Source organism: Sminthopsis crassicaudata, chromosome 2, assembly GCF_048593235.1.
Source record: "Sminthopsis crassicaudata isolate SCR6 chromosome 2, ASM4859323v1, whole genome shotgun sequence".
NCBI classification, from domain to species: domain Eukaryota; kingdom Metazoa; phylum Chordata; class Mammalia; order Dasyuromorphia; family Dasyuridae; genus Sminthopsis; species Sminthopsis crassicaudata.
Window position 1 is genome coordinate 271,341,837 of NC_133618.1, and position 27,133 is coordinate 271,368,969.

The 27,133-nt window shown below is 35.3% G+C and overlaps 1 protein-coding gene across 1 annotated transcript; it reads right to left on the reverse strand.

Moving 5' to 3' along the window:
- Positions 1–4,545: 4,545 nt before the first annotated feature.
- Positions 4,546–15,290, reverse strand: NDUFAF1 (NADH:ubiquinone oxidoreductase complex assembly factor 1). The gene is made up of 5 exons (XM_074289333.1): positions 15,023–15,290; positions 11,322–11,983; positions 7,416–7,601; positions 5,512–5,589; positions 4,546–4,780 (listed from the first exon to the last, which is right to left on the reverse strand). Exons 2-4 carry the CDS (start codon positions 11,904–11,906, stop codon positions 5,557–5,559), a joined length of 804 nt encoding a protein of 267 aa, XP_074145434.1. The 5' UTR covers positions 11,907–11,983; positions 15,023–15,290; the 3' UTR covers positions 4,546–4,780; positions 5,512–5,556.
- Between the last annotated feature and the right edge of the window lie 11,843 nt (positions 15,291–27,133).

Below are 27,133 nucleotides of genomic sequence, written 5' to 3' on the forward strand. Positions count from 1 at the left end.
CATTACACACCTGTCAGATTGGCCAAGATGACAGGAACAAATAACGATCAATGTTGGAGGGGCTGTGGGAAAACTGGGACACTGATGCATTGTTGGTGGAGTTGTGAAAGAGTCCAACCATTCTGGAGAGCAATCTGGAATTATGGCCAAAAAGTTATCAAAATGTGCATACCCTTTGACCCAGCCATACTACTACTGGGCTTATATCCCAAGGAAATACTAAAGAAGGGAAAGGGACCTGTATGTGCCAAAATGTTTGTGGCAGCCCTTTTCATAGTGGCTAGAAGCTGGAAGATGAATGGATGTCCATCAATTGAGAATGGTTGGGTAAATTATGGTATATGAATGTTATGGAATATTATTGTTCTGTAAGAAATAACCAACAGGAGAAATACAGAGAGGCTTGGAGAGACTTACATCAACTGATGCTAAGTGAAACGAGCAGAACCAGAAGATCATTATACACTTCAACAATGATACTGTACGAGGATGTATGCTGATGGAAGTGGATATCTTCAACATAGAGAAGAGCTAATCCAATTCCAATTGATTAATGATGGACAGAATCAGCTACATCCAGAAAAGGAACACAGGGAAATGAGTGTAAACTGTTATTTTTACCTTCTGAATCCAATTCTTCCTGTGCAACAAGAAATTCGGTTCTACACACATATATTGTATCTAGAATATACTGTAATATATTTAACATGTATAAGACTGCCTGCCATCTGGGGGAGGGGGTTGGGGGAAGAAGGGAAAAAATCTGAATAGAAGTAAGTGCAAGGGATAATGTTGTAAAAAATTACCCATGCATATGTACTGCCAAAAAAAAAGTTATAATTATAAAATAAAACAAAAATTAAAAAAAAAAAAAGATTAAAAAAATAAATAAAATAGTTTCTTGGGAGTCTGATTGGAATAGCATTAAATACATAGATTAATTTAGGGAGTATTGTCATCGTTATTATATTCACTCAGCCTATTCAAGAGAGCTTAATATTTTTCCAATTATTTAAATCTTAATTTTTGTAGAACGTCTTTTGTAATTTTGCTCGTATAATTCCTGACTTTCCTTTGGTAGATAGATTCTTAAATATTTTATGGTATCAAGAGTTATTTTGAATGGAATTTCTCTTGTTGGATTTTGTTGGTGATGTATAAAAATGCTGAGGATTTATGTGGATTTATTTTGTATTCTGCAACTTTGCTAAAGTTGTGAATTATTTCTAATAGCTTTTTAGTAGAATCTCTGGGGTTCTCTAAGTATACCATTATATATCATTTGCAAAAAGTCATAATTTGTTTTCCTCATTACTTAGTCTAATTCCTCTAATCTCTTTCTTGATTCTTATTATGTTTTTAATACAATATTGAAGAATGGTGATAGTGGGCAAACTTGTTTTACTCCTGATCTTACTGGGAAAGGTTCCAGTTTATCTCCATTACATATGATACTTACTGATGGTTTTAAAGATATGCCCCTGACTATTTTAAGGAAAAGTCCATTTATTCCTATACTCTCAAGTGTTTTTATTAGGAATGGATGTTGGATTTTATCAAATGCTTTTTCTGCATTGAGATGATCACATGGTTTTTGTTAATTTGGTTATTAATAAAATCAATTATGCCAATAGTTTTCCTAATATTGAATCAGTCCTGCATTCCTGGTATAGATCCTACCTGGTCATGGTGTATTATCCTAGGGATGATTTTCTGAAATCTTTTTGCTAATATTTTATTTAATATTTTTGTGTCAATATTCATTAGAGAGATTGGTCAATAATTTTCTTTCTGTTTCCAATCTACCTAGTTTAGGTATCAGTACTATGTCTGTGTCATAAAATGAATTTGGTAGGACTCCTTCAATTCCTATTTTTTTTCAAATAGTTTATATAGCATTGGAATTAATTTTCTTTAAATGTTTGGTAGAATTCACATGTAAATCCTGGAGATTTTTTCTTAGGAGTTGATTAATAGCTTGTTCTATTTCTTTTAATCAATTTTCTTCTTCCCCTGTTAATCTGGGCAAGCTATATTTTTGAAGGTATTCTTCCATTTCAATTAAGTTATCAAACTGATTGGCATAAAGTTGGGCATAGTAACTCTTAATTATTGCTCTAATTTTCCCTTCTTTGGTGGTGAGTTCTCCCTTTTCATTTTTAAGACTAACAATTTGATTTTCCTCTTTCCTTTTTTTAATCAGATTTACTAAGGGTTTATCTATTTTGTTGGTTTTTTTCATAGAACCGACTCTTAATTTTATTAATTCAATAGTTTTTTTTACTTTCAATATAAATTTCAATCAGTTCTTTATATATTTTAGAAATGGGGCCTTTATAATCAAACGAGATAGAGGCAATCTCAAAAAGTAAAATGAATAACTGATTATCTGAAACTGAGAAAGCTGCAAAAAGGACATTAATGCATCTAGAATAAGAAGGGAAGTGGGCAAATGTGAAAAAAATCTTTTTTTTTTCTCCTCAAATTTCTCCAATAAGGGCTTGGTATCAAAAATCTATAAAAAATAAAAATATGTATGTGTTTGTCTATGTGTATAACTAAAAGCCATTCCCCAATATAGCTATATGTTGTCAAAGGATATAAACAGAGTTTTCAAAAGAAGAATTAAAAGAAATATTCACTACCATCTGAATAAATGCTCCAAATCACTAATAAGAAAGGGTACAATAGTTGAGTTTATATTTTTCATTCTACAAATTGACAAAAATGACAAAAAACGGTACTGTTCAATGTTGGAAGGAATATAGACATACTAACATTGGAATACTGTTCAATGTTGGAAGGAGTATAGACATACTAAGTATAGACATTGGTGTAATTGTGAAATGGCACAATCATTTTGGAAAGTCTTTTAGAATTATGTAAATAAAGTGACTGAAATGTCTAGTGACTGAAATATGTATACCCTTTTAATCAGAAATTCTATTACCAGACTTATAGCCTAAAGAAGTCATCAGTAAGAAAACAGTTCCCATATACACCAAAGATTTACGGCACTTTTTTGTAATAGCTAAAAATTGGAAACAAAGTAGATGCCCATCAATTAGAGAATGGCTAAATGAACTGTGACATAGTAATACAATGGAATATTACTATGCTATAAGAAATTATGTTTGTATAAACATAAGCATGGAAAGATTTCTGAATTGATGCAATGTGAATAAGCAGAGCCAAGAAAACAATACATATATAGTAATTAAACAATGTTAATGGAAAAATTAACCACATACCAAAAAAAGAAAAAATAAATGAAACAAAATTTTAAAATTTAAGAAGGATTCAAAAGAGGAGATGAAAGAGGGTACCCCCCAACCCATCCCTTCATGGGGATAAGAGATCTAAACATGTTATATATTGTACTTGTTTTCAGACTTTTTCAATATATTTTTTATTTATGCTCATCTTTTTTTTCTAAAAAGATCCACTTTGTTATGTGGGCTGGCTCTGTAGGGAGAAAAAAAAAAGATACTTGACATAACTACAATAATGTGGACACAAAGATTTAAAAAACAAATAAAAATTTTAAATGGTACTAAACTTTTGTTTTATCTAGCAGTCAAACAACCTGTTTGAATTCTTCCACTTAAGAATTTATATTCAAGGAGCAGTTAGGTGATGAGGTAGATAGAGCACCAGCCCTGAAGTCAGAAGGACCTGAGTTCAAATTTGACCTCAGATACTTAACACTTCCTAGCTGTGTGACCCCGGGAAAGTCACTTAACCCTAATTGACTCAGGGAAAAAAAAAGAAAGAAAGAAAGGAAGAAGAAAAGAAAAAGAATTTGTGTTTAAATGTACATACTGGGAAATGTCAGATGTGGTTAGTATTTGGTTAGTTTTGCTGAATTTTCTTTTTCTTTTTTAATGCTTTGTTACAAGAGATGGCATTTATTTGGAATATATTGGATGAATTATTTGAAAATATATTGGAAATTAACATTAAGGCAGCCATATAAAAACATTTTCTTAAAATTTATATTCATAGTCAAAAAATTATCTGAGTCCCTAAAAAGACAGCTACATGGAAATAAAAAGAATGAGCTTCAGGTTACAATAGATCTATGAGCTATTTTGCTATCCTGAAAACCTCATAGTACAGTATGTCTAGCTTGCAGAGATCAGAATCCCTAGGTTGAGAATCCATGGTTTTAACATGATTAATCCAGAAATTTGTTTGTATGACTATATGTGTTTGTAATAGGTTTTGTTTTTCTTGCCTTATCAAAGGGGAAGGAAAGGAAAAATGGAAGGCAGAGAATTTTAGAATTGAAAGTAAAGCTGAATTTAGAATCTATGGTCACATGGCTAATGGCTGAGGCAAGAAAGTTACATACCTCTCAGTCTTTACCTAGAAAAAGATATTATTAAGGCCACTACCTAGTTATTGTGAAGAAAACATTTTACAGACTTTAAATGCTACTTAAAACAAATTGTTATCCTAAGTGCCCCATACATCCCTTGCCTTCTCTTCAGATTTGGATCCAAGATTGTTTCTGTTCCACTTCAGAAATAACACTGCATAAAATGCTAATACTATAAACTTTATTTCATCACTGTCAAGTAACAGAATGATACAAACTACTTAATTACAAAGAAATGATGATTTACTGTGCTGGCTAAAGTTTTCCACAAATTTTTTTACTATCTTCATAGGCAAATTCTTCAGTATGGGTTGGGTCGTGAAATACTCCAATAAAATCTATTTCCAGGTAAAACGGACCATTAACTTTATCAGCCAGGGTGAATCCAACACTACTGATCTGTATTGAAAAGGAAGAAAACAATTAAAATTTTATGTTCATTCTTTATAATATATCTATAATTCTCTAAAATGTTTATTATAGCTGAGTCTCTTCACACTTCAGTGTAAGATGTTTCTATGTTCCAATAAAGACAAGTAAAACCCTGCTAATCCCTAGGAAGTATTAAAAAAAGATTTTGGCCTCTCAAGCAAAGCTAAAGGAGATTATCACTTGCCCATCCAGATCATTGAAAGGTTGCATGACAAAGGGGACAGAGAATTTTCTGAAAGCTGGCTCTATCACTTACCTTGCCATGCCAAGGGCCTCTCTGTGTTTCAGCTTCCTCGTATGTAAAATAATATAATTCTTGCTTCACAGAGTTCTTATAAGAGGATTTATAGACTCTTTAAACACCATAAAAATGTTAACAGTGGTTCTCCTCACATATGTCCTTTCTCCTATCCAATTCACTATGGCCTAATTCCCTTCTAGGGAAGGCCCTTTAACAGACTTGTGCCACTGTAAGAAGTCCCTAGATTCTGAAATATGTCACCCCATTTTAAAGATGAAACATACGTCTACAATTCCTTCATTTCTTATTCTGCCTAATAAATAAAAGAACTGAGGATCAGCTTAGGTGTAGCATTGGCTCATCCACTGTTATCAGTGGAAAAATGTAGTGAACACTTTCACTATAACAGCATTACTCAAAAAGACTAACTGATCCTGAAAATTCACAAAAAACTCACCTGGTCTGTAAGAAATGGATGCTGGTTTATCCTGGATCCTGCCCCTTACTGGAGAAAAAAAAACTTGGAGAATGGAATCTGAAGTAAGAAAGCACGTCATCTCATCACTCATGCTTGAGATGCAGAGAACTTTGTCATTTACTCAGATTTGACCATGACAAGGGACAAGGGGACAACAATTAATTTAAAACTTGATTCTAAATTCTAAACACACATACACACGACACACACGACACACGACACACACACGACACACACAACACACACACGCGTCTCTCTCTCTCTCTCATCTCTCTCTTCTCTTAATAGAAGCAATCGTCCAGTTAATTATGCTGTATATTTTACATACTTCATTTTATTTAAAAAAAAAAAAAAAAAAACCAAAAAAAAAAACACCTTTCTGGTAGCCCTTTTGCCAATCTTCCCAGTTCTCATTCAACCTTTTACCCTGTATTCAAGCTTATGTTTTGGAAAAACTTATCTGAAATTACTCTGATCTAAACAGTGAATCTTGATATTTCTTTTCTTTATAAAAGGAGAAGGGAACCATGCAAAAATGTGGATATAGTTCCACCATAAATTTAAGCAATTTTAATTAATCTTTGAGAATCTTATTTTTTCTTAGCTCACTAAGGGTTAAACAACATCAAACAATTAATTAAAAGATATATTCCTTATGACATCTCATTTCCTTACCAATCTAAAAAGTATTATAGGGAGAAAAATCATTTAAGTCAAGTACTGTTGTCATAAGATTTATACAGAGAAGGCAAGGAAAACAATTTGGTGTGCCTTTAAAAGTATTTAAACACAAGATTTTGTTCATTTTTGAGTATACAATTTTTGGCATAGGGAAACACTAATATGTACCAGCCTAATACTATAGTCTCCTCAGATCTCCCTGTCCCATGGTTAGTGGTTCTGGCTTCTCTGATGAATAATATGGAAATCAATACAGCAGCAAAATTTATTTCAAGTCCTGCCCCTTACAACCTTGTCCAATTTATCTATCCTCCATAAATATCAATTTTCCCAATCTAATAAAAAGGGGAATAAATAATACCTGCCCTAAATAGCTCTGAGGAAATTTTTTTTTTTAAGATTTAAGCAAATGGGGACAGCTACAATGGATAGAGCATCAGCCTTGAAGTCAAGAGGACCTGAGTTCAAATCTGGCTAAAATCTGGCTTCAGACACTTAACACTTCCTTGCTGTGGTGATCCTGGGCAAGTCACTTAATGCCAATTGCCTCAAAAAAAAAAAAAATTGTAAACAAATGCAATAATGTATGTGAAAGGTTCAACCAATCAACAAGCATTTATTAAATACCTACTATGTGCCAGGCACTGCACAAAGTGAATCTAAGAAAACATAAAGCAAGTACTAACCAAATGAAATATTACTAGTTCAAATAAATGTAGTAAGAAATGAAAAAAACAATCTCATAAAATAACATCCCGCAGCCTTTTGTTTGTATCCCTAAGAAATTCCACTGATGCAATTTTGTTCCATAAAATTTCAATAACCTTAATTCATGAGAAACTTATTTCTCTTCTTTGAGAACTTAATAGTGCTATTCATTAAGTAGAGATGGTTCAGAGTTGTTATGATATAAAATATATGTGAAAAGAAATCCATTTATGCATTTGGCACTGATGTAAAATCACTGTGACTTAGCACATTCCTGAGGATTACCATTACCTAACCATGTCAATATATACTGTATCATGATTTGATATTTTATTTTATAAAGGGCAAACCAGTTCTTTATTTTCCAAATAAAACAGTTCCACACTCTACTCTTTCACTCTCTCAGTAGAGATTAATACAAAGAAAATCAAGCTGCAGTCATGATTTCAAAGGATTTCATTTCCAAAACCCAGAGGAAATCTTTGTTTTATTACCTTGACCTCTTGCCAATATGGCCCACCACGTGTGTACATGAAGTAACTATATAAATGATGACTTTTATGGATGAGGTTGGTATCTGTTTTGATATTCACCATCCAGGGCCGACCATCCCCACGCACACGGAGATATAGAGTATTAAAATTGGACCAATCATAATACTTCTTCCTCTCAAAAGCACCCTAAAAGCATGAAAAAAGGTTAATATATTAAATGGATAATTTTAATAATATAACCTAATATTCATATTAACAGTGAAGGCACTATCCATTAGCTGTAAAATACAAATCTACCATCTAAAATCATAATCAGAAAAGACTAGTTATTTTTTTTCTTTCTTATAGAAGAACTTTTTGACTTTCTTCAAATTTAATAATATTGGACAATAGTAAAAATAGGACACTAAATAGTTATTAGTATCTGAGCAAAAGATATTATGGTTCTGTATTTCTGAATTTAAAAAACTCCTTCCTACCCCATTCTCTGGACTATCTATGAGCTCTTTGTAACATACTTATCTGTGGTTCTCTATATCTCTGTAACACTGTAAGCTCCTTGAGAGTAGGGAATGTCATTTTTTCATTTTTCTACTCTTAGGACTTTTATGTATTACACACAGAATAAATCTTTGTTGTTAAAATTAAAATTAAATTCAGCATGGGCAAACTACCTTCCACTAAATGACGCTTTGCATATGATAAATACTTAGTTCCTTATTTTAATGAATGGTTTACAAAAATTTTTGAAAATCTTAATAACTTTAATAAAATAGCTATGCTTTTCTCCAACTGCTAAATGGTCAAAGGATATGAACAGAACATTTTCAGATAAAGAAATTAAAACCATTTCTATTGCTATGAAAAAATGCTCTAAATCACTATTGATTAGAGAAATGCACATTAGGACAACTCTGCGGTACCACTTCACACCTCTCAGATTGACTAAAATGACGGAAAAAAATCATGATGAATGACGAGACGATTCAGGCCAGTTCCAATGATTTTGTGATAAAGAGAGCCATCTACACCCAGAGAAAAAACTATGGGAACTCTGGGTGAATCACCACATAGCATTTTCATTCTTTTTGTTGTTTGCTTGCATTTAGTTTTCTTTCTCATTTTTGTTCCTTTTTAATTTGGTTTTTCTTGTGCAGCAAGATAATTATATAAATAGGTAATGCATATATTGGATTTAATATACATATTTTTTTTACCATGTTTAACATATATTGGATTATTTGCCATCTAAGGGAGAGGGTGGAAGAAGGGGTGAAAAATTGGAACACAAGGTTTTGCAAGAGTTGAAAAATTATCCATGCATATGTTTTGAAAATAAAAAGCTTTAATAAAAAAAAAATTTGTTGCAGAATGAAATAAGCAGAAACAAAACAAAACAAAAAAGAACATGATGTGTAATGTTCAGGCTAGCTTTCTGGAGATTTTTATTGTCTTGTTCACGTCTCCTTTACAGTCTGTGTCTGTCACAGTCTAACACAATCTTGATCTTAGTGGAGGAGTGCAGTAGTCAGGAGAGCCACCAGGAGGATGACCAAAGATGGAACGTCTCATTTCCAATCCTTCTCAGACTTAATATACCTTGCTATGATCACATCATTACAGCATACTGAGTATGTGTGAACTAGAGAACCATTACATCCCATACTAAGTATAGTATATAGTATGAGAACCATTAGAGAGAACCATAGAGAACCATTATCTCATCAATTCCATTGATTTAACACCTTATTGTAAGTATCCTTTTTTCAAGTATGCTTTTCCAAAGTTCTGGTCCTCTACAATGTTTAATGTTGGAGAGAATGTGAGAAAACTGGGACACTGCATTGTTGAGGAAGTTGTGAACTTGTTCAACCATTCTGGGAGGGCAATTTGGAATTATGCCCAAAAGACTACTAAATTGTGCATACCTTTTGATCCAGCAGTGTCTCTACTGGGCTTATATCCCAAAGAGATCTTAAAGGAGGGAAAGGGACCTACATATGTAAAGAGCTAGAACTGAGCAGATGTACTTAACCTAGATGCAGGTAACCTAGCACTCAGGGCTAATTACCAATTGGACAATTCTCTATTAACATGTTTAGAGGATGACCCTACTTAACTCTGCTGGTTCAATCTGTGAGTGTGGTCAGAGAAGGGAGGAGAGATCAGAGGGTTAGGCAGGATGAGGAGGATTCATTCTTGGGCAGTGGAGAGAGAGGAAGGAGGTGTGGAGATTCCTAGATCTAATCCCCTGATGGCGACCCCAAAAATTGAAGAATAAGACTTTTACTTATCCTGACTCTGGCTGATTCTAAGATATCCAGGGTCTCAATACAAATGTGCAAAAATGTTTGTAGCCGCCCTTTTTGTAGTGGCAAGGAAATGGAAACTGAATGGATGCCCATCAATTGGAGAATTGGAGAATAAGTTATGTTATATGAGTGTTATGGAATATTATTGTTCTATAAAAAACAATCAGCAGGATGATCTTAGAGAGGCCTGGAGAGACTTCCATGAACTGATGCTGAGTGAAATAAATAGAACCAGGAAACATTGTACACAGCAACAACAAGATTATATGATGATCAATTGTGCTGGACTTGGATCTTTTCAAAAATGAGGTGATTCAGGCCAATTCCAATAGACTTGTGAAGGAGAGAGCCATCTGAACCCCATGCACCTTTTTTGTTATTGTTTGCTTGCTTGTTTTTTTTCTCTTATTACTTTTTCATTTTTGATCTGATTTTTCTTGTGCAGCATGATAAATGTGGAAATATGTTTAGAAGAATCGCACATGTTTAACCTATATTGGATCACTTGCTGTCTAGGGGAGAGGGATGGTAGGAAGGGAGGGAGAAAAATTTGAAACACAAGGTTTTGCAAGCGTGAATGTTGAAAACTATTTTTTCATGTATTTTGAAAAATAAAAAGCTATTATTATGTATTAAAAAAAAACAAAACAAAACTGAATGGATGCCCATCAATTGGAGAATTGGAGAATAAGTTATGTTGTATGAGTGTTATGGAATATTATTGTTCTATAAAAAACAATCAGCAGGATGATCTTAGAGAGGCCTGGAGAGATTCTACCATGATTCTATAGGGCTAATAAAGAAGCATGCCATTCATACTTCTATTAGAGAAGCAGACAATAGGCCACTACCAAATTTTCTTGAGTAGTAAAGTGGTCAAGCTGTTACTTTAGAAGAATTATTCTGGTGCCTGTGTGGAAGTCGGCTAAGAAGGGGAAGAGACTGGAAGCTGGGAACCCAATTAAGAGATTGCAATAATAGTCACAAGGTCTAGTTAGTGAAAGGAGGATGTAAGAGATAATGTAGAGGTAAACTGGACAAGATTTGGCAACTATTTGGAAACAGAACAGTGAAAAATAAGGAAGAGTACAGGATGAACTCAAGGTTAAACTTCAGAGTGGCAACATGATACAACACAAGTCCAAACAAGTAACTAATTCCAACCAGTCTGTCTCCCAATCTGCTGAGACAAATCCAAACTCACCCAAGCCAGGAGTGGGAGTCTGGCACAGGACGTGCCTAAACCATTCATAGTGTCCTGAAAAGCTGGGCTTCCTCTAAGGGGAGCCTGAGCCAGCTGCTGGGATCTTAACTCAAAGCTGAGCCATTGGCTCGCAGAGAGCAGCAGACTCAAATCTTCTCCTGCCATTTCTAAAACTGGACACCCAGGACTTTTCTGATACTGGAATGACCTATTCTGGCCCAAATGATCAGGCTAGACAACAAGGACCGGTGCTAAAAATGCACACCTCAATATAAATTAGTTCTCCACTTGGAGTATTCCAAGCATTTCCCTTTTCATAAAGAAAAACTAAAACTGAGACTGAAGAAAAGGCCATTTTGGAGAGCCCAAGAACTAGATCATTTCACTTACCCTTGGAATCCTAGATGTCACTGCACAGTATCCGCTGCGTTGCGTTTCACCATCATGAGGTAGTTCAGTATTGAGAATCCCATAGAAGAGTGCACTTTGGTTATTGCTGGCCATTTTCAGGAAAGCTTTGCTTCTGCCTCCTATTGTCTTGTCAGATGTCACTAACCACTTATCCAAATCTTCATTACTGCGAAATTGCCACATTACCCTAGTATTTTCTAATAAAACTTCATGTAAAGGGCGACCTTCGGGTCCTATCCAACGGCCTACCACCTCCTTCATTAAAAGTTTAAAATGATCCTTTATCTCAGCCCTAATTGCTTTGTCAAAATTAATTTCAATCTTTTCCTTAGGTGAAATTAGATCTACACCAACTTCACTCTTAGTTTGCTTTTCTAATCCACCTTGAGTCTTTCCTTCAGGGGAAGATCTGTCTGAAGCAGCCTCTGTTTTTTTAATACTACTGTACACTCTAGAGGGGTAGCCAGTAAAAACAGATCCCAACAAAAAACATTGTGCAGCATCTTGTATTCTGCATAACTTAGGAAAATGAATGCCATTTAGCAGTTTGTGAAGTAAAGCCATTGTAGAACCAATTCAAATCAGAAAATTCTCCACAATTCATTAGGGAAAAGAAACTACAGCTACAAGTCCACCTCTACCTGCAACAAAAGAAACAGGAGTTACCAAATTAGCAATAAATTTATCCTTTCTTTCAAAATGTAACCAGAATATGTAAAATGCATCATAATAAACCACATCTTCCTGAGCCTGTTTACTAGAAAACATATAATCATATCACTAAGTTCTATAAAATATAAAGAAAATTAGGGGTGAAGCCAAGATGGCAGAGGAGAAGAAACAGCATATCTGAGCTCCTTTCATTCCTCCAAACCTCTATAAAATGTACCAAGCCAAAACCTGATGGGAAAATCCAGAAAAAGTCCAAGTGTATCCTTTGTGAGACCCAGGTCCACATGTGGGACAGGCCAAGGGTAGGAATGCAGGGCCCAGACCTACACCAGGACACAGAGACGGGGACAGGAGCCATGGCAGCCTAGTCACACTGTCCAATCTAAGGTCCAAGTAAGAAGGGTGTTTCCCAGGAAGAAGGCCCTGGCTGGTGTTTTGAAAAAGAAGTCCAGAAGACAGCAACAGTGGCAATGTGGCTGAGACTCTGAGCAAGGCCTCAATTCTAACATCTAGCCTTGCCTCCAGAAGGACAACAGGGAGGAATCCAGACCAAAGGGAAGCTGACAAGTCTGCCTCTGTGCACCCACACACTTTCCAGCTGGCTGACAGGGATGGAAAATAGCAGCTGGGCACCCAGGAACTTGCGAAGTTCAGAGCAGGGGAGCAGCAATCAGTTTGCAGTGGATCAGATCACTTTGGGAGCATTGAATGCTTGAGATCAGGAATAACACAATCCTAAGTAACCCAAAAAAGTAGCAATAGGACAGCTCCCTCCAGGAATTCCTCACTATCCAGTTCTTATATCAAGTCTGAAGTTAGAAAGTAGAACAGAAAAACAACAACCTCCCCCCTTCCCCCCAAAAAAGGATCATTCTCTGATGAGCTATTATGGTTTCAGAAAAACTAAAAAAAAAAAAAAAAAAAATGCAGAAGAGATGACTCCAAACCATCTACAAGCAAATCCTACAGAAAAACATAATTTGAGCACATACTCAACTAGAATTCCTGGAAGAGCTAAAGAGGTTGGTTTGTTGTTGTTGTTGTTTTTGGGGGGGTTGGTTTTTGGTTTTAAGAGTCAGAAGATAAATTATAACTGGAATGAGTACTTGAGGAAAAAACTGGAAAAGAAATGAGAGAACAGGAAAGGGAATTAGCAGCTTGATTCAAGAAATATAAAACCTTGACCAAGCAATAAACTCCTAGAAAATCAGAATGAACTAAATAGAAGCCAATAACTCCATGAGGCATAAAGAAATATTCAAAGTCAAAAAACCTAAAAAAAAGTGGACGAAATTGTAAAATATGTCACAGGGAAACCAAATGACCTATAAAACAGCTCAAAGGGGAAAAATTAAGAATTATTGGACTATCCAATTAGACTACCATGATCAAAAAAAGAGCTTTGACCTCTTAGCTCAAGAAATCTTAAAAAAAAAATTGTAGGGGGCAGCTAGGTGGCGCAGCAGTGGATAGAGCACCAGCTCTGAATTCAGGAGGACCCGAGTTCAAGTCTAGTCTCAGACACATGACACTTCCTAGCTGTGTGTCGCTGGGCAAGTCACTTAACCCCAGCCTCAGGGGAAAAAAAAAAAAAAAAAAGAAAGAAAACTGTGCACCTCTCTTAAGATCAAAAGACAAAGCAGAAAAGAAAGAATCCACTGATCACCTTTTGAAAGAAATCCCCAAAGTGAAAATTTCCAGAAATATCAGAGCCAAAATCCAGAGCTTCTAGGTCAAAGAAAAAATACTGCAAACAGCTACGAAGAAAAAATTCAAGTACTCAGGAGCAACAATCACTATTTTTCAATCCCACTACAACACAACTTGGAATTCCAGAAGACAAAGGATATGAGAAGGGTTTGTAGCCAAGAATAACTTACTCAGCAAAACTGAACGTAATGTTGCAAAGGAAAAAATGGGTTATTTAATGAAATAAAAGATTTCTAAAGCATTCCTTAAAATAATAATAATAATAATTTTTAAAAAGAGTTTTGTAGCAACTTTGAAGTTCAAACACAAAAGTGAAGAGAAGCATAAAAAGGTAAACATGAATGACCCATGATAAAGGCCTAAGCAAGAATTAAGTGCTGACATTCCAACATGGGGAGATGATATATGTCAAAGGAGCCCAGTTAGACAAAACTTAAGAGTGGCTGATTAAAACAAATATTTTAAAAAAGAAATCTGAAATGATTTCCCCGGCATTTCAAACCCTAAGGCACTGCTAGTTGGGGGCGAGTTTGAACATTTTCGCAAATCTGAAATTCTTAGCATCAGCTGCGAATCAGTTTGGTTGTGAGGTTGGGATACAACCTAGTGTTCTATCACTTAAGCGCTGGCCCCAATTGGATTTTTCCATTTCCTTCTGTAGCTCTTTTTACAGATGAGGAAACTGAGGCACGTGGGGCTACGTGGCCCGGGGTCACACAGGAAGTGTCTGAGGCTGGATTTAAACTCAAGAAAACTAGTCTCCAAGACTCCAAACCTACCTCTTAAAGCTCTATAAATCAGGTACCGAGTGGCTAACAATTTAATACAATCCCGTACCTCTAGAGAGAACAATGATCATATTTCCATTTTTCCTTAATCTGTATTCTAGGTTCCATGTTTTGTTTTGTTTTTTAACTCTTCAATTTACGCACGGTCTTACGTAATGCTCAATAGTTTGGCAGGATGGTAGACCAAGGTCCCCATCATTTATTTCCCGTGTCTCTCTCTGCCACCCACAGACACTGAAGCCTTCGAGACTTGGGTTCAGATCCTACCTCTGTCGAAGGTAAAGCACTTCGCCTCAGTTTCCTCCTCTATAAAATAAAGAGTTTAGACCGCACGACCCCTGCATCTCTCATCCCGGGCAGGACCTCTAGCCCCGGAGTGGGTGATTTAAAATTAGTAATACAAGCGCTTGAGGCGCCGCTTTAGAGCGGCAGACGGGGGTCCCCACGCTTCCGCGTCAATCCCTAGTTACACCTCGGGGACTCTGACGTGCAAACCCAGGGATTCTTCACCTGTAAACGAGGTCGTTAGGCTACAAGAGTTCTCATTCCTTCCCCGGCACAAATCTGGATCCTCCAGATTAAAACCCCTTCCGGGCCGGGGGCGCGGCCGGCCACAGCTGGGAGAGTGTAGTCCGGAGCCTAATTGACCCTAATCATCCTCCTTCCGAGGCCGGAAGTCGGTGGTCCGAGCCCTAACGCATTCCCCCAAATTCACCTCATGGCGCTCTCCTTCCCTTCTCCGAGCACAGCTCAACCTCCCCATCTGACCTCTCTCGGCTTCAGAGAGCGACTTCCGCCTGCGTCTGCGTCCTATGCAGATGCTGTTCCGCGGCAGCGCGAAATCCCCAAGCAAACAGTTCCGACCACTACAAGTGGATGCTGGAGGACGCCCAATCCTCCAAGCTGGAAAGATTAGGTAGCAAGTCCCTTTATAATAGAGGACTGATTTAAAAGTGGCGCAGGAGATTCAAGCTTTGGATTTAAAGCTAGACTAATATGAGTTCAAATTCAAACGGAGACATTTAACTAGCCACGTGACTCTGAACTAATCACTAACCTTTGTTTACCTCAGTTTCTTCAGCTGTAAAATGGGGATAATAGTAGTACCTATCTTTCGGAGGTTTTTTGAGCTATTTTTTTTTTTGTGACACGTGACTGAATAAATCACTAACCTTTGTTTACCTCAGTTTCCTCAGCTGTAAAATGGGGATAATAGTAGTACCTATCTTTCAGAGGTTTTTTTGAGCTATTTTTTTTTTGTGATGATCAAATGAGATCATATTTATAAATAGTTGTGAAAACATTAAAGTGCTAGCTATTATCACAGTATTATTACCATTAGATCCCAACTCCTCCCCTTTGGTTCTCCATATGGTTCATGTTTTCTCTACCCCTTCTTTTCCAAGCTAGATTCTCTCCATTTCAATTTTAAGACAAATTTTATTTTATTAAAATTTATCTTTTTGAAAAAAAAAAAAAATTATCTTTTTGAATCACCAAAATCCAACTCCTACCTCTCCCCCACCAATTTCATTTCCATTTAAAAAAATATTTTATTATTGAATTTCTCGAAATTCTCCTCACCCTCCCATTTTTTCCCCTCATAGCATTATTTTCAGTTTTGGTGGGTAAGTTATTCTTGGATATAAGCCCAAATTCTTTATCTTCTGGAATATTGTATTTCAAGTTCTCTTCTCTCTTTTTAATTTCAGTTCTTCAAGGTGTGATTCTGACTGCGGCTCCTAAGTACTTGAATTCTTTTCTTTTCTTTTCTTTTCTTTTTGTTTTTGGCTGTTAAGGTATTTTTTTCCCATTTGTTGTGGAAAGTCTGGACTCCACTATGATGTCTCTGGAAGGTTTAGAGTTTTGTTTCAAGGGATGACTGGTGACTGCTTAAGAGATCTGGAAAGTTTTCTTTTCTTGAAATAAGACATCTGAGATCTTTTTTTGGTCATGATTTTTTGACATAGTCTGATGATTCTTGAATTTTTTGCTCCTCTCTGATTTACAGGTTTTTGCTTTTTTTCAATATTTTATTTTTGACTTAATAGTTTTGTTGCCTCATGAAGTCATTGACCCTTATTTGGTCCATTCTAATTTTCAAGGAATTTGTTAATTGGGCAGAATTTTGAACCTGTTACACCAAACTATTCATTCCAATTCTTTCTTACATAACTATCATTTCTTTTCCATTTTTTTTCCTCCTGAGGAAAAAAATTTCATTTTCATTTCATCTAAAAAAAAACTTTTTTTCAATTTTTATTAAAATTTTTTATTTTCAAAACTTACACATAAATAATTTTCAACATTCACTCTTGCAAAAGGATATGAACAGACAATTCTCAGATGATGAAGTTGAAATTATATCCACTCATATGAAAGAGTGTTCCAAATCACTATTGATCAGAGAAATGCAAATTAAGACAATTCTGAGATATCACTACACACCTGTCAGATTGGCTAAGATGGCTAATGATGAATGTTGGAGGGGATGTGGGAAAACTGGGACACTGATGCATTGTTGGTGGTTTTGTGAAAGAATCCAACCATTCTGGAGAACAATCTGGAATTATGCCCAAAAAGTTATCAAACTGTGCATACCCTTTGACCCAGCATTGCTACTACTGGGCTTATATCCCAAAGAAATACTAAAGAAGGGAAAGAGACCTGTGTGTGCCAAAATGTTTGTGGCAGCTCTTTTCGTAGTGGCCAGAAACTGGAAGATGAATGGATGTCCATCAGTTGGAGAATGGTTGGGTAAATTATGGTATATGAAGGTTATGGAATATTATTGCTCTGTAAGAAATGACCAGCAGGAGGAATACAGAGAGGCTTGGAGAGACTTACATCAACTGATGCTGAGTGAAACGAACAGAACCAGAAGATCGCTATACACTTCAACAACAATGCTGTATGAAGATGTATTCTTATGGAAGTGGATATCTTCAACATAAAGAAGATCCAACTCACTTCCAGTTGATTAATGATGGACAGAAACAACTACACCCAGAGAAGGAACACTGGGAAGTGAATGTAAATTGTTAGCACTACTGTCTATCTACCCAGGTTACTTATACCTTCGGAAGCTAATAATTAATGTGCAACAAGAAAATGGTATTTACACACATATATTGTATCTAGGTTATATTATAACACGTAAAATGTATGGGATTGCCTGCCATAGGGGGGAGGGAGCCGAGGGAGGGAGGGGATAATTTGGAAAAATGAATACAAGGGATAATATAAAAAAATTACTCATGCATATATATTGTGAAAAAAATTATAAATAAATAAAATTAAATAAATAAAAAAATGCACCCTTGCAAAACCTTGTGTTCCAAATTTTTTGCTCTGTTCCTCTCACTCCATCTCCTAGATGGCAGTCCTCTCTCTGGATGTAGATGACTCTCTTCCTCACAAGACCATTGGGAATTGCCCTGAATTATCTCACTGTTGAAAGAGTCACATCTGTCAGAGCTGATCATCATATAATCTTGGTTGTTGCTGTGTACAATGATCTCCTGGTTCTGCTCACTTCATTTAGCATCTGTTCATGTAAATCTCTCCAGGCCTCTCTGAAATCATCCTGCTAATCCTGAAAATATTTTTTTAATTCCGTCTTCATCTCTTCTAGGAATTCTAGTTGAATTTTTGTTCAATCTACGTTTTTCTCTGAGGCTTTACTTGTAGGTGTTTTGAATTTATTTTCTTCTGCATTTGTGCCTTAAGCTTCTCTACTACCTGCTATTTCATTAGAGTATGATTCTTTTTTGGTTATTGTTTTCTAATTCTTCCAGCCTACTTCCTGACTTCAAAATTGATATTAGGACCAGACTTTGTGGAATTTATGGAGGGAACAACTGAGCTGATCCTATTGCTGTTTTCTTAGTGTATTCAGTGTCCTGTTATTCCAGGACCTCAGGAACAAACTTTCAAAACTCCTAGAGTGATCTGATCCAGGGCAAAGTCTGATTTCTGTTCCTGTGATCAGAATTCTTCAAGTTTCTAACTTGTATTTGGGTCTGATCAGCTGGCCACTAGATTGAGCTTCTATTAGCCAGCTGGAAAGTTATGTTGATTCACACTAGTAGAATTGTAGGCTTCCCTTTGACCTAGGATTCCTGCAGTCAGAGCTAGTTATTGGAATTTTGTCTCTACCCTGTTCCTGAAGTCTCATCCATATCTCTATTGCTATTGATGCTTGCTTCTAAACTGAAAGAACGTCCTTCTTTCTTGACCTATTATTCAAACACCACCCTAAGCTTCAGACTAGGTCTATGACTCAGAACTAGGAGTGGGCTACAGAGTTGCCAGTGGGCACATGTCCCCATCATAGTGTCACCATATGAGTCTGAGATCTCCCCTTCCCTTGGTACATAGCTTGGGTACTGGAATACTCTGTACTCATATATTCCTGGTCCAACCTAACATCAGCACATCAGTGTCCAAACTTCTCTCTGTCTCCCTGTGCTAAGCTGAGCTGGACAAATGACTTTTACTGAGATGTTATCATGATTTCTCCATCAGAGTTTATTCTGGCTCATTTTCTACATCTGTTTAGAGGATATTTGTAGAGAAGAGCTCAGTTTCATCAGTTCCTACCATCAACCATTGTGGTTCCACCCTTTAATTTGATGTCCATCATTTCAATTTAATAGTACTATTATTTCAATTTAAATGTACTAAATGCCTATTTTTTAGCAAAACAAACATTTGCAGTGATCATATTTCCTCAGACCCACATGGATGCAATCCAGGATATTTGCCCAAAAGTCCCATTAATTGCAACACTCCCAAGACTACTTTCCCTTCTTCCAAACCAGAGCTGGGGAATAACTCTTGTGAAGATGCTATCCAACAACAGCCCTTGCAAGTTCAATAATCTCTCTAACCCCACTTCCTCGAAAACCTGAAATACTGCAAAGAATTTTGTTATTATTATGGCAGTTCACATAGTTTACATAGACAGAGGGCATAGATGTGAGTTGGGAAGATCATGGGAATGAGCTTCTGAAAAATGAAAGAGTGGGAAAGAAGGGAGATAGGGAAGCTAGAATGAAGAAAATTCTCTCACAAAAAAAAAAAGGAGCTCAAGAGAGAGCTTTTGCAATGGAGGAGGAAATGAGGGGAATGGCAAGCAATGCTAGAGCCTCTTTTTCATCAGAATTGATTCAAAAAGGGAAGATTATATATAACACTCAGTAGTGTATAAAAATGTAATTTACCCACTAGGGAAATGGAACAGTAAGGTGATGAGAAAGGAGAGGTGGAGATGATAAAAGGAAGGACAGATTAAGAGAGGCAGTTGTTAGAAGTTAAATAGACTTTTGTAAATAAAGATAGAAAATAAGAAACAAAAGGAGGAGAAGGAGAAGAGGAGGAGGAGGAGAAAGAGAAGGAGGAAAAACAGAAGAAAATGGGATGAAGGAAACATTAGTGGAATGAGTTCACCCATAAAATGGAAGCAGATAGCAAAATCAATTAGAAACCAGAATACAACAATTTATGGTTTACAAGTGATATACTATAAACAGAAACACAGAGGTAAAATAAAGGGATAGAACAAAAATCTAATATGCTTCAGATGAAGTAAAATAGATAGGGTAGTAATCATGATCTCAAAGCAAAAGCAAAAATAGACAATTAAAAGAAATAATAAGGGAAACTATATTTTGTTTTAAAAAGTACATACACAATTAAGTAACATCAAAAAATTTTACAGGAAGTTTTTTCAAATAAAGTCTTCATTTCTCAACTACATACTGGGTATAGAACTGAGTCAAATATATAAAAATAAGAGCCATTCCCCAATTGATAAATGGTCAAAGGATATAAACAGGAAGTTATTAGATGAGGAAATCAAAGCTATCTTCATAGTCATATGGGAAAATGCTCTAACTCACTATTAATTAGAGGAAAGCAAATTAAAGCAACTATCTCAGACCTATCAGAAATGACAAGTGCTAGAGTAGATGAGGGGAAAATAGGTACACTAATGAACTGCTAATGTTATTCTGCATTATAGAGAATAATTTGGAAGTGTGTCCAAAAGGCTATAAAATTGTGTCTATATCCTTTGATCTAGCAATATCATCATCAGATCCTTATCCTAAAGAGATTGAAAAAAGAAAAAGAAAAAGCACCAATATGTACAAATATATTTATAGCAGCTCTTTTTGTGATAACAAGGAATTGGAAATCTAAGGGATGTTCATCATTTAGGTAATGGCTAAACAAGTTGTGGCATGTGATTGTGAAAGTAGTACTATTGTGTTACAAGAAATGACAAGTGGAATGGTCTCAGAAAACATAGCCTATGAATTAATGCAAAGTGAAGTGAAAAGGAAATCATTGTGTACAGCAATAGTAATGTTGTGATGATGACCAACTATGAAAGACTTGGTTATTTTGATCAATACAATGATCCAAGACAATTCCAAAGAACTGAGTCATGATGAAAAAATGCTATCTTCAGCGAGAGAACTAATGAATTTTGACTACAATTGAAATTTAATTTTCTCACTTTTAAATTCTTCTTCCTTTTAAAAAATATTATTAATATGGAAATATGTTTTGTATGATTTCACATATATAATTGATATATTGCTTATCTTATTCAATGGGTGAAAGAGGAATGTTAAGAAGAAAGAGAACTTGGAAATCAAAATTTAAAAATAAAAAAATATTAAAATGAACATTTAATTGAAACGTTAAAAAAATTAATTAAAAAAAATTTTAAAGCCTAGATTACAGAAGACTCAGAAACGAAAGTTCTCATTTTCAAAGTCCTTATCATAGGCACAAAACTCTGAAACATATTAGATTCACCACCAGTTAAATTGTACGTTTAGGCTAAAATCTATTTTTTTCATCTATATTCCCTGATTACCAAGGATCATTTCTTTCCCCAATCCCCCACAAAATAATGAGAGCTTTAAAAATAAAATATTTTCCTCACTTATCCATTGGGAAATGAATAGCATATTCATTATTAATCCCTTGGAATTGTGGTAAATCATTATGTTGATCAGAGTAATGAAGTTTTTCAAAGTCTCCTACCTTGACGATATTGTTGTAATTATATGAATTGTTCTAGTTCTGCTCATTTCACTTTGCAGCTTGTTCATATAAGTTTTCCCAGGTTTTTCTGAAACCATTCTCTTTATTATTTCTTATAACACAATAGTATTCTATCCTATTCATATGCCATAATATATTTGATGTCCCAAATGATGGGCACCTCCTCAGTTTTTAATTCTTTGATACCACAGAAAAAGCTACTACAAATTTTTGTGCTTGTGAAACTACTTCTTACCCAGTACCAAATTGTTTTGAGGATTACAGCTATATAGTGTTATTTAGGCTATTGAGTGTTATGTTATTCCATTTAGTACTGCCGATATGCTAGACCCCTTTCCTTCCCATTTGAAAAATTGATTCCCTTGATATTTTTCACTTTTTATTCCTCCAGATGAATTTTGTTACTATTTTTCTAGCTTTATAAAGCCATTTTTGGTAGTTTCTTTGGTATAATGCTGCATACTAAATTAATTTAGGTAATATTGTCATTTTATTGTATTAGCTTGACCTACCCATAAGTAATTAATATTTTCTCAATAATTTAGATCTGTATTTGTGTGAAGAGTGTTTTATAATTGTTTATATAGTTCTTGTATGTGTCTTAACAGTTAAACCACCAAGTATTTTATACTGTCTATAGCTATTTTAAATTAAATTAAATTTCTTCCTGCTATGTTTTATTTCATAGTAGTATCCAGAAGTGCTAATAATTTTTATGGGTTTACTTTATATCCTGCAACTTTGTCAATTGTTCATTTTTTCAATAAGTTTTTTAGGATTCTCTAATGTTCTCTAAGTAAGCCATCATATAAAACCTGCAAAATGTTAATTTTATTTCTTCTTTGGCAGTGATTATTTCTTTGATTTCTTTTTCTTCTTTTATTGCTATTTCTAGCATTTTAATGGTGATAATAGATATTCTTGATTAATTCCTATTGATACTGAAAAGGCTTCTAGTTTATCTTCTTTATAGATAATGCATAGAAATAAAAGTAAGGCTAATGTTAAAGTCATTCATTGTCTGTTAACTGACTAACTGAATTTCTGAACTTTCATACATATAAGTAACTCCAAAAAACTTTTCAGGCTTTAAAAAATGTTAGTTTACTAAGTTCAATAATAAATCATCAGAAAAACATATTTTCTTGAAAATAAATTATTCTGTGTTTTTAAAAAAGATAAGGAAACCAACACACACTTTAGTCATAGATGGTAAGGCATTCCAGTTTCTCTGCAAGTGGAGATACAAGGATGGAGATTTTCATGCTGCTTATACCAGCTGACTCATTATTCACCATCACCAAACACAAGTCACTCTCTAAATCAACAGTATTTAATAAAAAACATCCTCTTCTTACTCTAGCTCTCATTCATCTCTTCCTTGGCATAAAGATTCATCTTACGTCTATGCTGTTGCCAACTTCTAGTGATCAGATGTGCCAAGATGATGATCTGCTTTCAAACAGCTGTTTTCCACTTAGCATATCCCCCCCCTGCATGTTATTCTTCCTTACTTCTCTTCCTTTTAAATAAGCTCTGCATCAAACTTGACCTTCCCAGCTCAAGAAATCTTAGTTGCCAAAAGCATGGTTTCTTCTCAGTCTCTCCCCCCTCCCCCACTTCTGATTTTGCTTTGATTGGCACTTTCATTTAGTTTTTTTCCCCTTGAACAGCTGATGCTACAGGGAAGATCATTATTATGGAAAAATTTTTTTCTGCCTATAACTCTAAAAACTATTATATCTAAGACATTACTTTCTTTTCTTTTTTGCTGAGGCAATTGGAGTTAAGTGACTTGCCCAGGGTCATACAGCTAGGACGCGTTAAGTGTCTAAGGTCAGATTTGAACTCAGGTCCTCCTGACTTCTGGGCATCATCTAGTTGCCCCTAAGACATTACTTTCTTGATTTTTTTTTAAAGAAAATGTTTTAGGAAGTAGTTTCATCGGATCACTTTTCTCCCTAAGTGAACTTAAAAGTTTTCTGGGTAATTTCCTCATTTTCTCCTCTGAAAGGTGGTTTATGTTCTGTGTTTTCCCCATGTATGGGAATTTTATTTCCATAAATAAATGTGTCCACATAGAACTCTTTGGACATAGCTCATAAAGAGGCAAGAATAGCCATCTCTTGAGTCTCTTCCCTTCTTTTTACAAGGGAAGCTTTGATTCATGCCAGGAAAAGGAATAAGAAGGTTGGAGCCAGAGACTCTTCAGAGAAAAGAGGAACTAAACTATCAGCTCCCTTAAATATTGTTCATCTAAGGAGATAATTTTTAGGTTCAAGTTGATTACCTAACTCTTCATGACCCCATAGACCATATAATAACAATATTATCTCATAAGTGTCCTATGGGATCAACAACAAAAAGAACAGGGTCAGCAGAGATCATAGAAAGGGGAAAATATGGGCTTAGTATGAGCCAGAGAAATAGAAAAATTGTATGTGATGATTGAGAGTGGAATTTCAGAAATGGGATCTAATAGGTGGGATTTTACCATCCCAAGAGAAGATGTGATAGAAGAGATCATTGGATTTGAGTTTCATTCTTAGTTCAAACATTTCATCCCTTGATTTAAGTTCTTCACCTAATTTGTCCAAATTTATCTCTTCCTCTTTCTCAATATCATACTCTCAACCCCAGTTAGGGGAAAGCTGGGAGAAACATGGAAAAATTTACATGAACTGATAGAGTGAAGTAAATATAGTCAAGAAAACAATATATACAATGAATAAAACAATGTGAATAGGAAATAAAATGGTAAATATTACTTCTTATTTTCACTGTACTGGTCAAATCCTTCCAAAGAGATGTCAGTGAATGGAAACAGGAGCAAAGCAGGGAATAGTTTGGGGATCACAAAAGAAACTGAAGGAATGTTCATTAAGCAAGTAGTAAAAGGACAAATGAGGTGGTGGACAAGTTGAGGAATTCTGGTAATGAGCTTTCTGAATATCAAGGAAAAGTTGCTGGATAAAGCAACTGTAAGGAAACTGGATTCACAGGGTCATTAAACTGAACCATGATGTGAAGATCAAATGTGGACTGTGCAAATCAAGGGAAAGGAGTCAATTCTCTTGACAGCCAAGTACTTTCTGGGGCTGTTTGCTAGAATAATACTATAAATTAAGAGGGCAGTATTGATCTCTGAAGGAGGTAGAACCCAATCCAAGAAAAGACAGCATAGTTTCTTAACTGCTTATGTGTTTGGATATACTCTTTTATATTTTCTGTGTGGTGAAATAACACCTGTCCTATTTTGCTACTTTGCTAACCCAAATGTTTATTTGGGAAGGAGTGTCTTCTCTTTTTGTGGAATCCTAGAAATAAGCTAAATTCTGATATTCCCAGGGAAAATCCTAGATAGGACCATGAATCACAGAGAATATTTTGTAATATGCTTCTAGTATGGAACCTGATCCAGCTAAGGCCAAAGCCTTTGGTTCCAGGCCAGGGAAAAGCAAACTGTATCCTGATCACCACCTGTTCTTATATGGCTCCCAGCCCACAAGCTAAGATTGGTTTTTACATTTTAAAATATAATAAAACTTTCTTTAAAATGTAAAAATCATTCTTAGATAATGGGCAGTAGCCCTCAAAACTACATCAGGTTTGACCAGAAGTTTGCCTACCCCATTTTAAGCTAATGGTTAGCAGTATTTACAGTATCTCTTTTCCAGGCTTGTTGTGGGGAATGCACTTTCTGGTTTGGGTTGTTTTTTTTTTTTTTTTAAGAGGCAGTTGGGGTTAAGTGATTTGCCCAGCATTATCTAGCTAGTAAGTGTTAAATATCTAAGGTCAGATTTGAATCCAGATCCTCCTGACTCCACAATGAATGCTCTATCCACTGTGCCATTTAGTTGTCATAGGGAATATACTTTTTTCCCCCTAATAAATACTGATGCAAAAACCTTATTTTCTTTTTCTTTTAATATTTTATTGTCTTTATTTACAGCTTTGTTGGCAAAAAAAGGCAAAGTGGAAAATTAAAATGGTTTACAGGGAATGCACTTTCTAAACGCTAATCTACTATATAAATGTCATGTAGTATTCTTTCTTCCCTTTGCCCACACCAATTCTCAGTCTGGACTTAAGTGTTTCAGGATATAATTACTTCCAGTTCCAGGTACTCAAATGGATCTGTACTCTCTAGCATATCTTTCATACTTAGCCAGTTGACATAATTAATTCAAAGTGAAGGAACATACTGAAATGTCATCGCATGAACAGTAATAACAACACATTTACCACATAAACCTGGTGTACTCTCCCACAAATATACAAAAAATATACAAAGTCTATGGGAAGAATGAGTACATACATAGAGTACTTCAGTAGAACACATAAGTATACATAAGGTAACATTGATGGATAAGGTATCTCATACTTTCAACACTGAAGAACTTAATGTCTTTTCTTTTTGTGCCTTCATATTGCATCCCTGGGGCACAGCATCTTTGCTCTGTTGGGTTTCCTGGACCTGCTCCCTTCCTCCACAAAACTTATCTCTTAAGTGAGACTCTCTAGACATAGTGTCAATTATTGGGTAAGTTATTTCACTGAAAGTTACCACTGTGATAGTGGGAGTGGAAGAAGGAGAGAGAACCCTGTACCAGCTTCACTCTGGAAAACACTCAAGGAAAAAAGATGATTTCCTCTGAAGAGTTGGATTTTTCCTTTGTAACAAGCTCCCTTTTTAAATTCTAGAATTAATTCCCATTTCAGATTTTATCGTGTATTCTTTAAAATTAGTTTTTATTGATCTTCTTATTTTTTGACCTTATTCATAATTTTCCCAAATATCCCTCCTCCCATATCCCATATAGCAAATAGTATTTTTTATTTTATTTTATTATATTTTAATAGTAGGTATTTATTTTCAAAATACATGCAAAGATAGTTTTCAACATTCATTCTTTCAAAACCCTGTGTTCCAAGTTTTTCTTCCTCTCACTCTCTCCCCTAGAAGCAAACAATCCACTATATACTAAACATGTGCAATTCTTCTATACATACTTCTACATTTTTCATGCTGCACAAGAAAAATCAGATCAAAAAGGAAAAAATGAGAAAGAAAAAAAAAGCAAGCAAAGAACAAGAAAAGGTGAAAATGCTGTGTTGTGATCTACACTCAGTCCTCACAGTCTTCTCTCTAGGTGCATATGGCTTTCTCCATCACAAGACTATTGGAATTGTCCTGAATCATCTCATTGTTGAAAACAGCCAAATCCATCACAGATGATCATCATATAATCTTGCTGTTGCTATGTATAATCTTCTCTTAGTTCTACTCACTTCACTTAGCATCAGTTCATATAAGTCTTTTCAGCCTCTCAGAAATCATCCTGCTGGTCATTTCTTACAGAACAATAATATTCCGTGACATTATATACCAAAACTTATTCAGCCATTCTTCAACTGATGGGCATCTACTCAGTTTCTAGTTCCTTGCCACTACAAAAAAGGGCTGCCACAAACATTTTGGCACATGAATCCTTTTCCCTTTTTTATGAACTCTTTGGGATACAGACCCAGTAGAGACAC

Bases quoted from the DNA above. Each gene is read 5' to 3' on its own strand.
- NDUFAF1 (XM_074289333.1), bottom strand. From the start codon at position 11,906: ATGGCTTTACTTCACAAACTGCTAAATGGCATTCATTTTCCTAAGTTA. The intron at 7,602-11,321 runs GTAAGTGAAATG...TCATGCTTTTAG, and splicing joins TGACATCTAGGATTCCAAGG to GGTGCTTTTGAGAGGAAGAA. The intron at 5,590-7,415 runs GTAATAAAACAA...TTCTTACTTCAG, and splicing joins CATATTGGCAAGAGGTCAAG to ATTCCATTCTCCAAGTTTTT.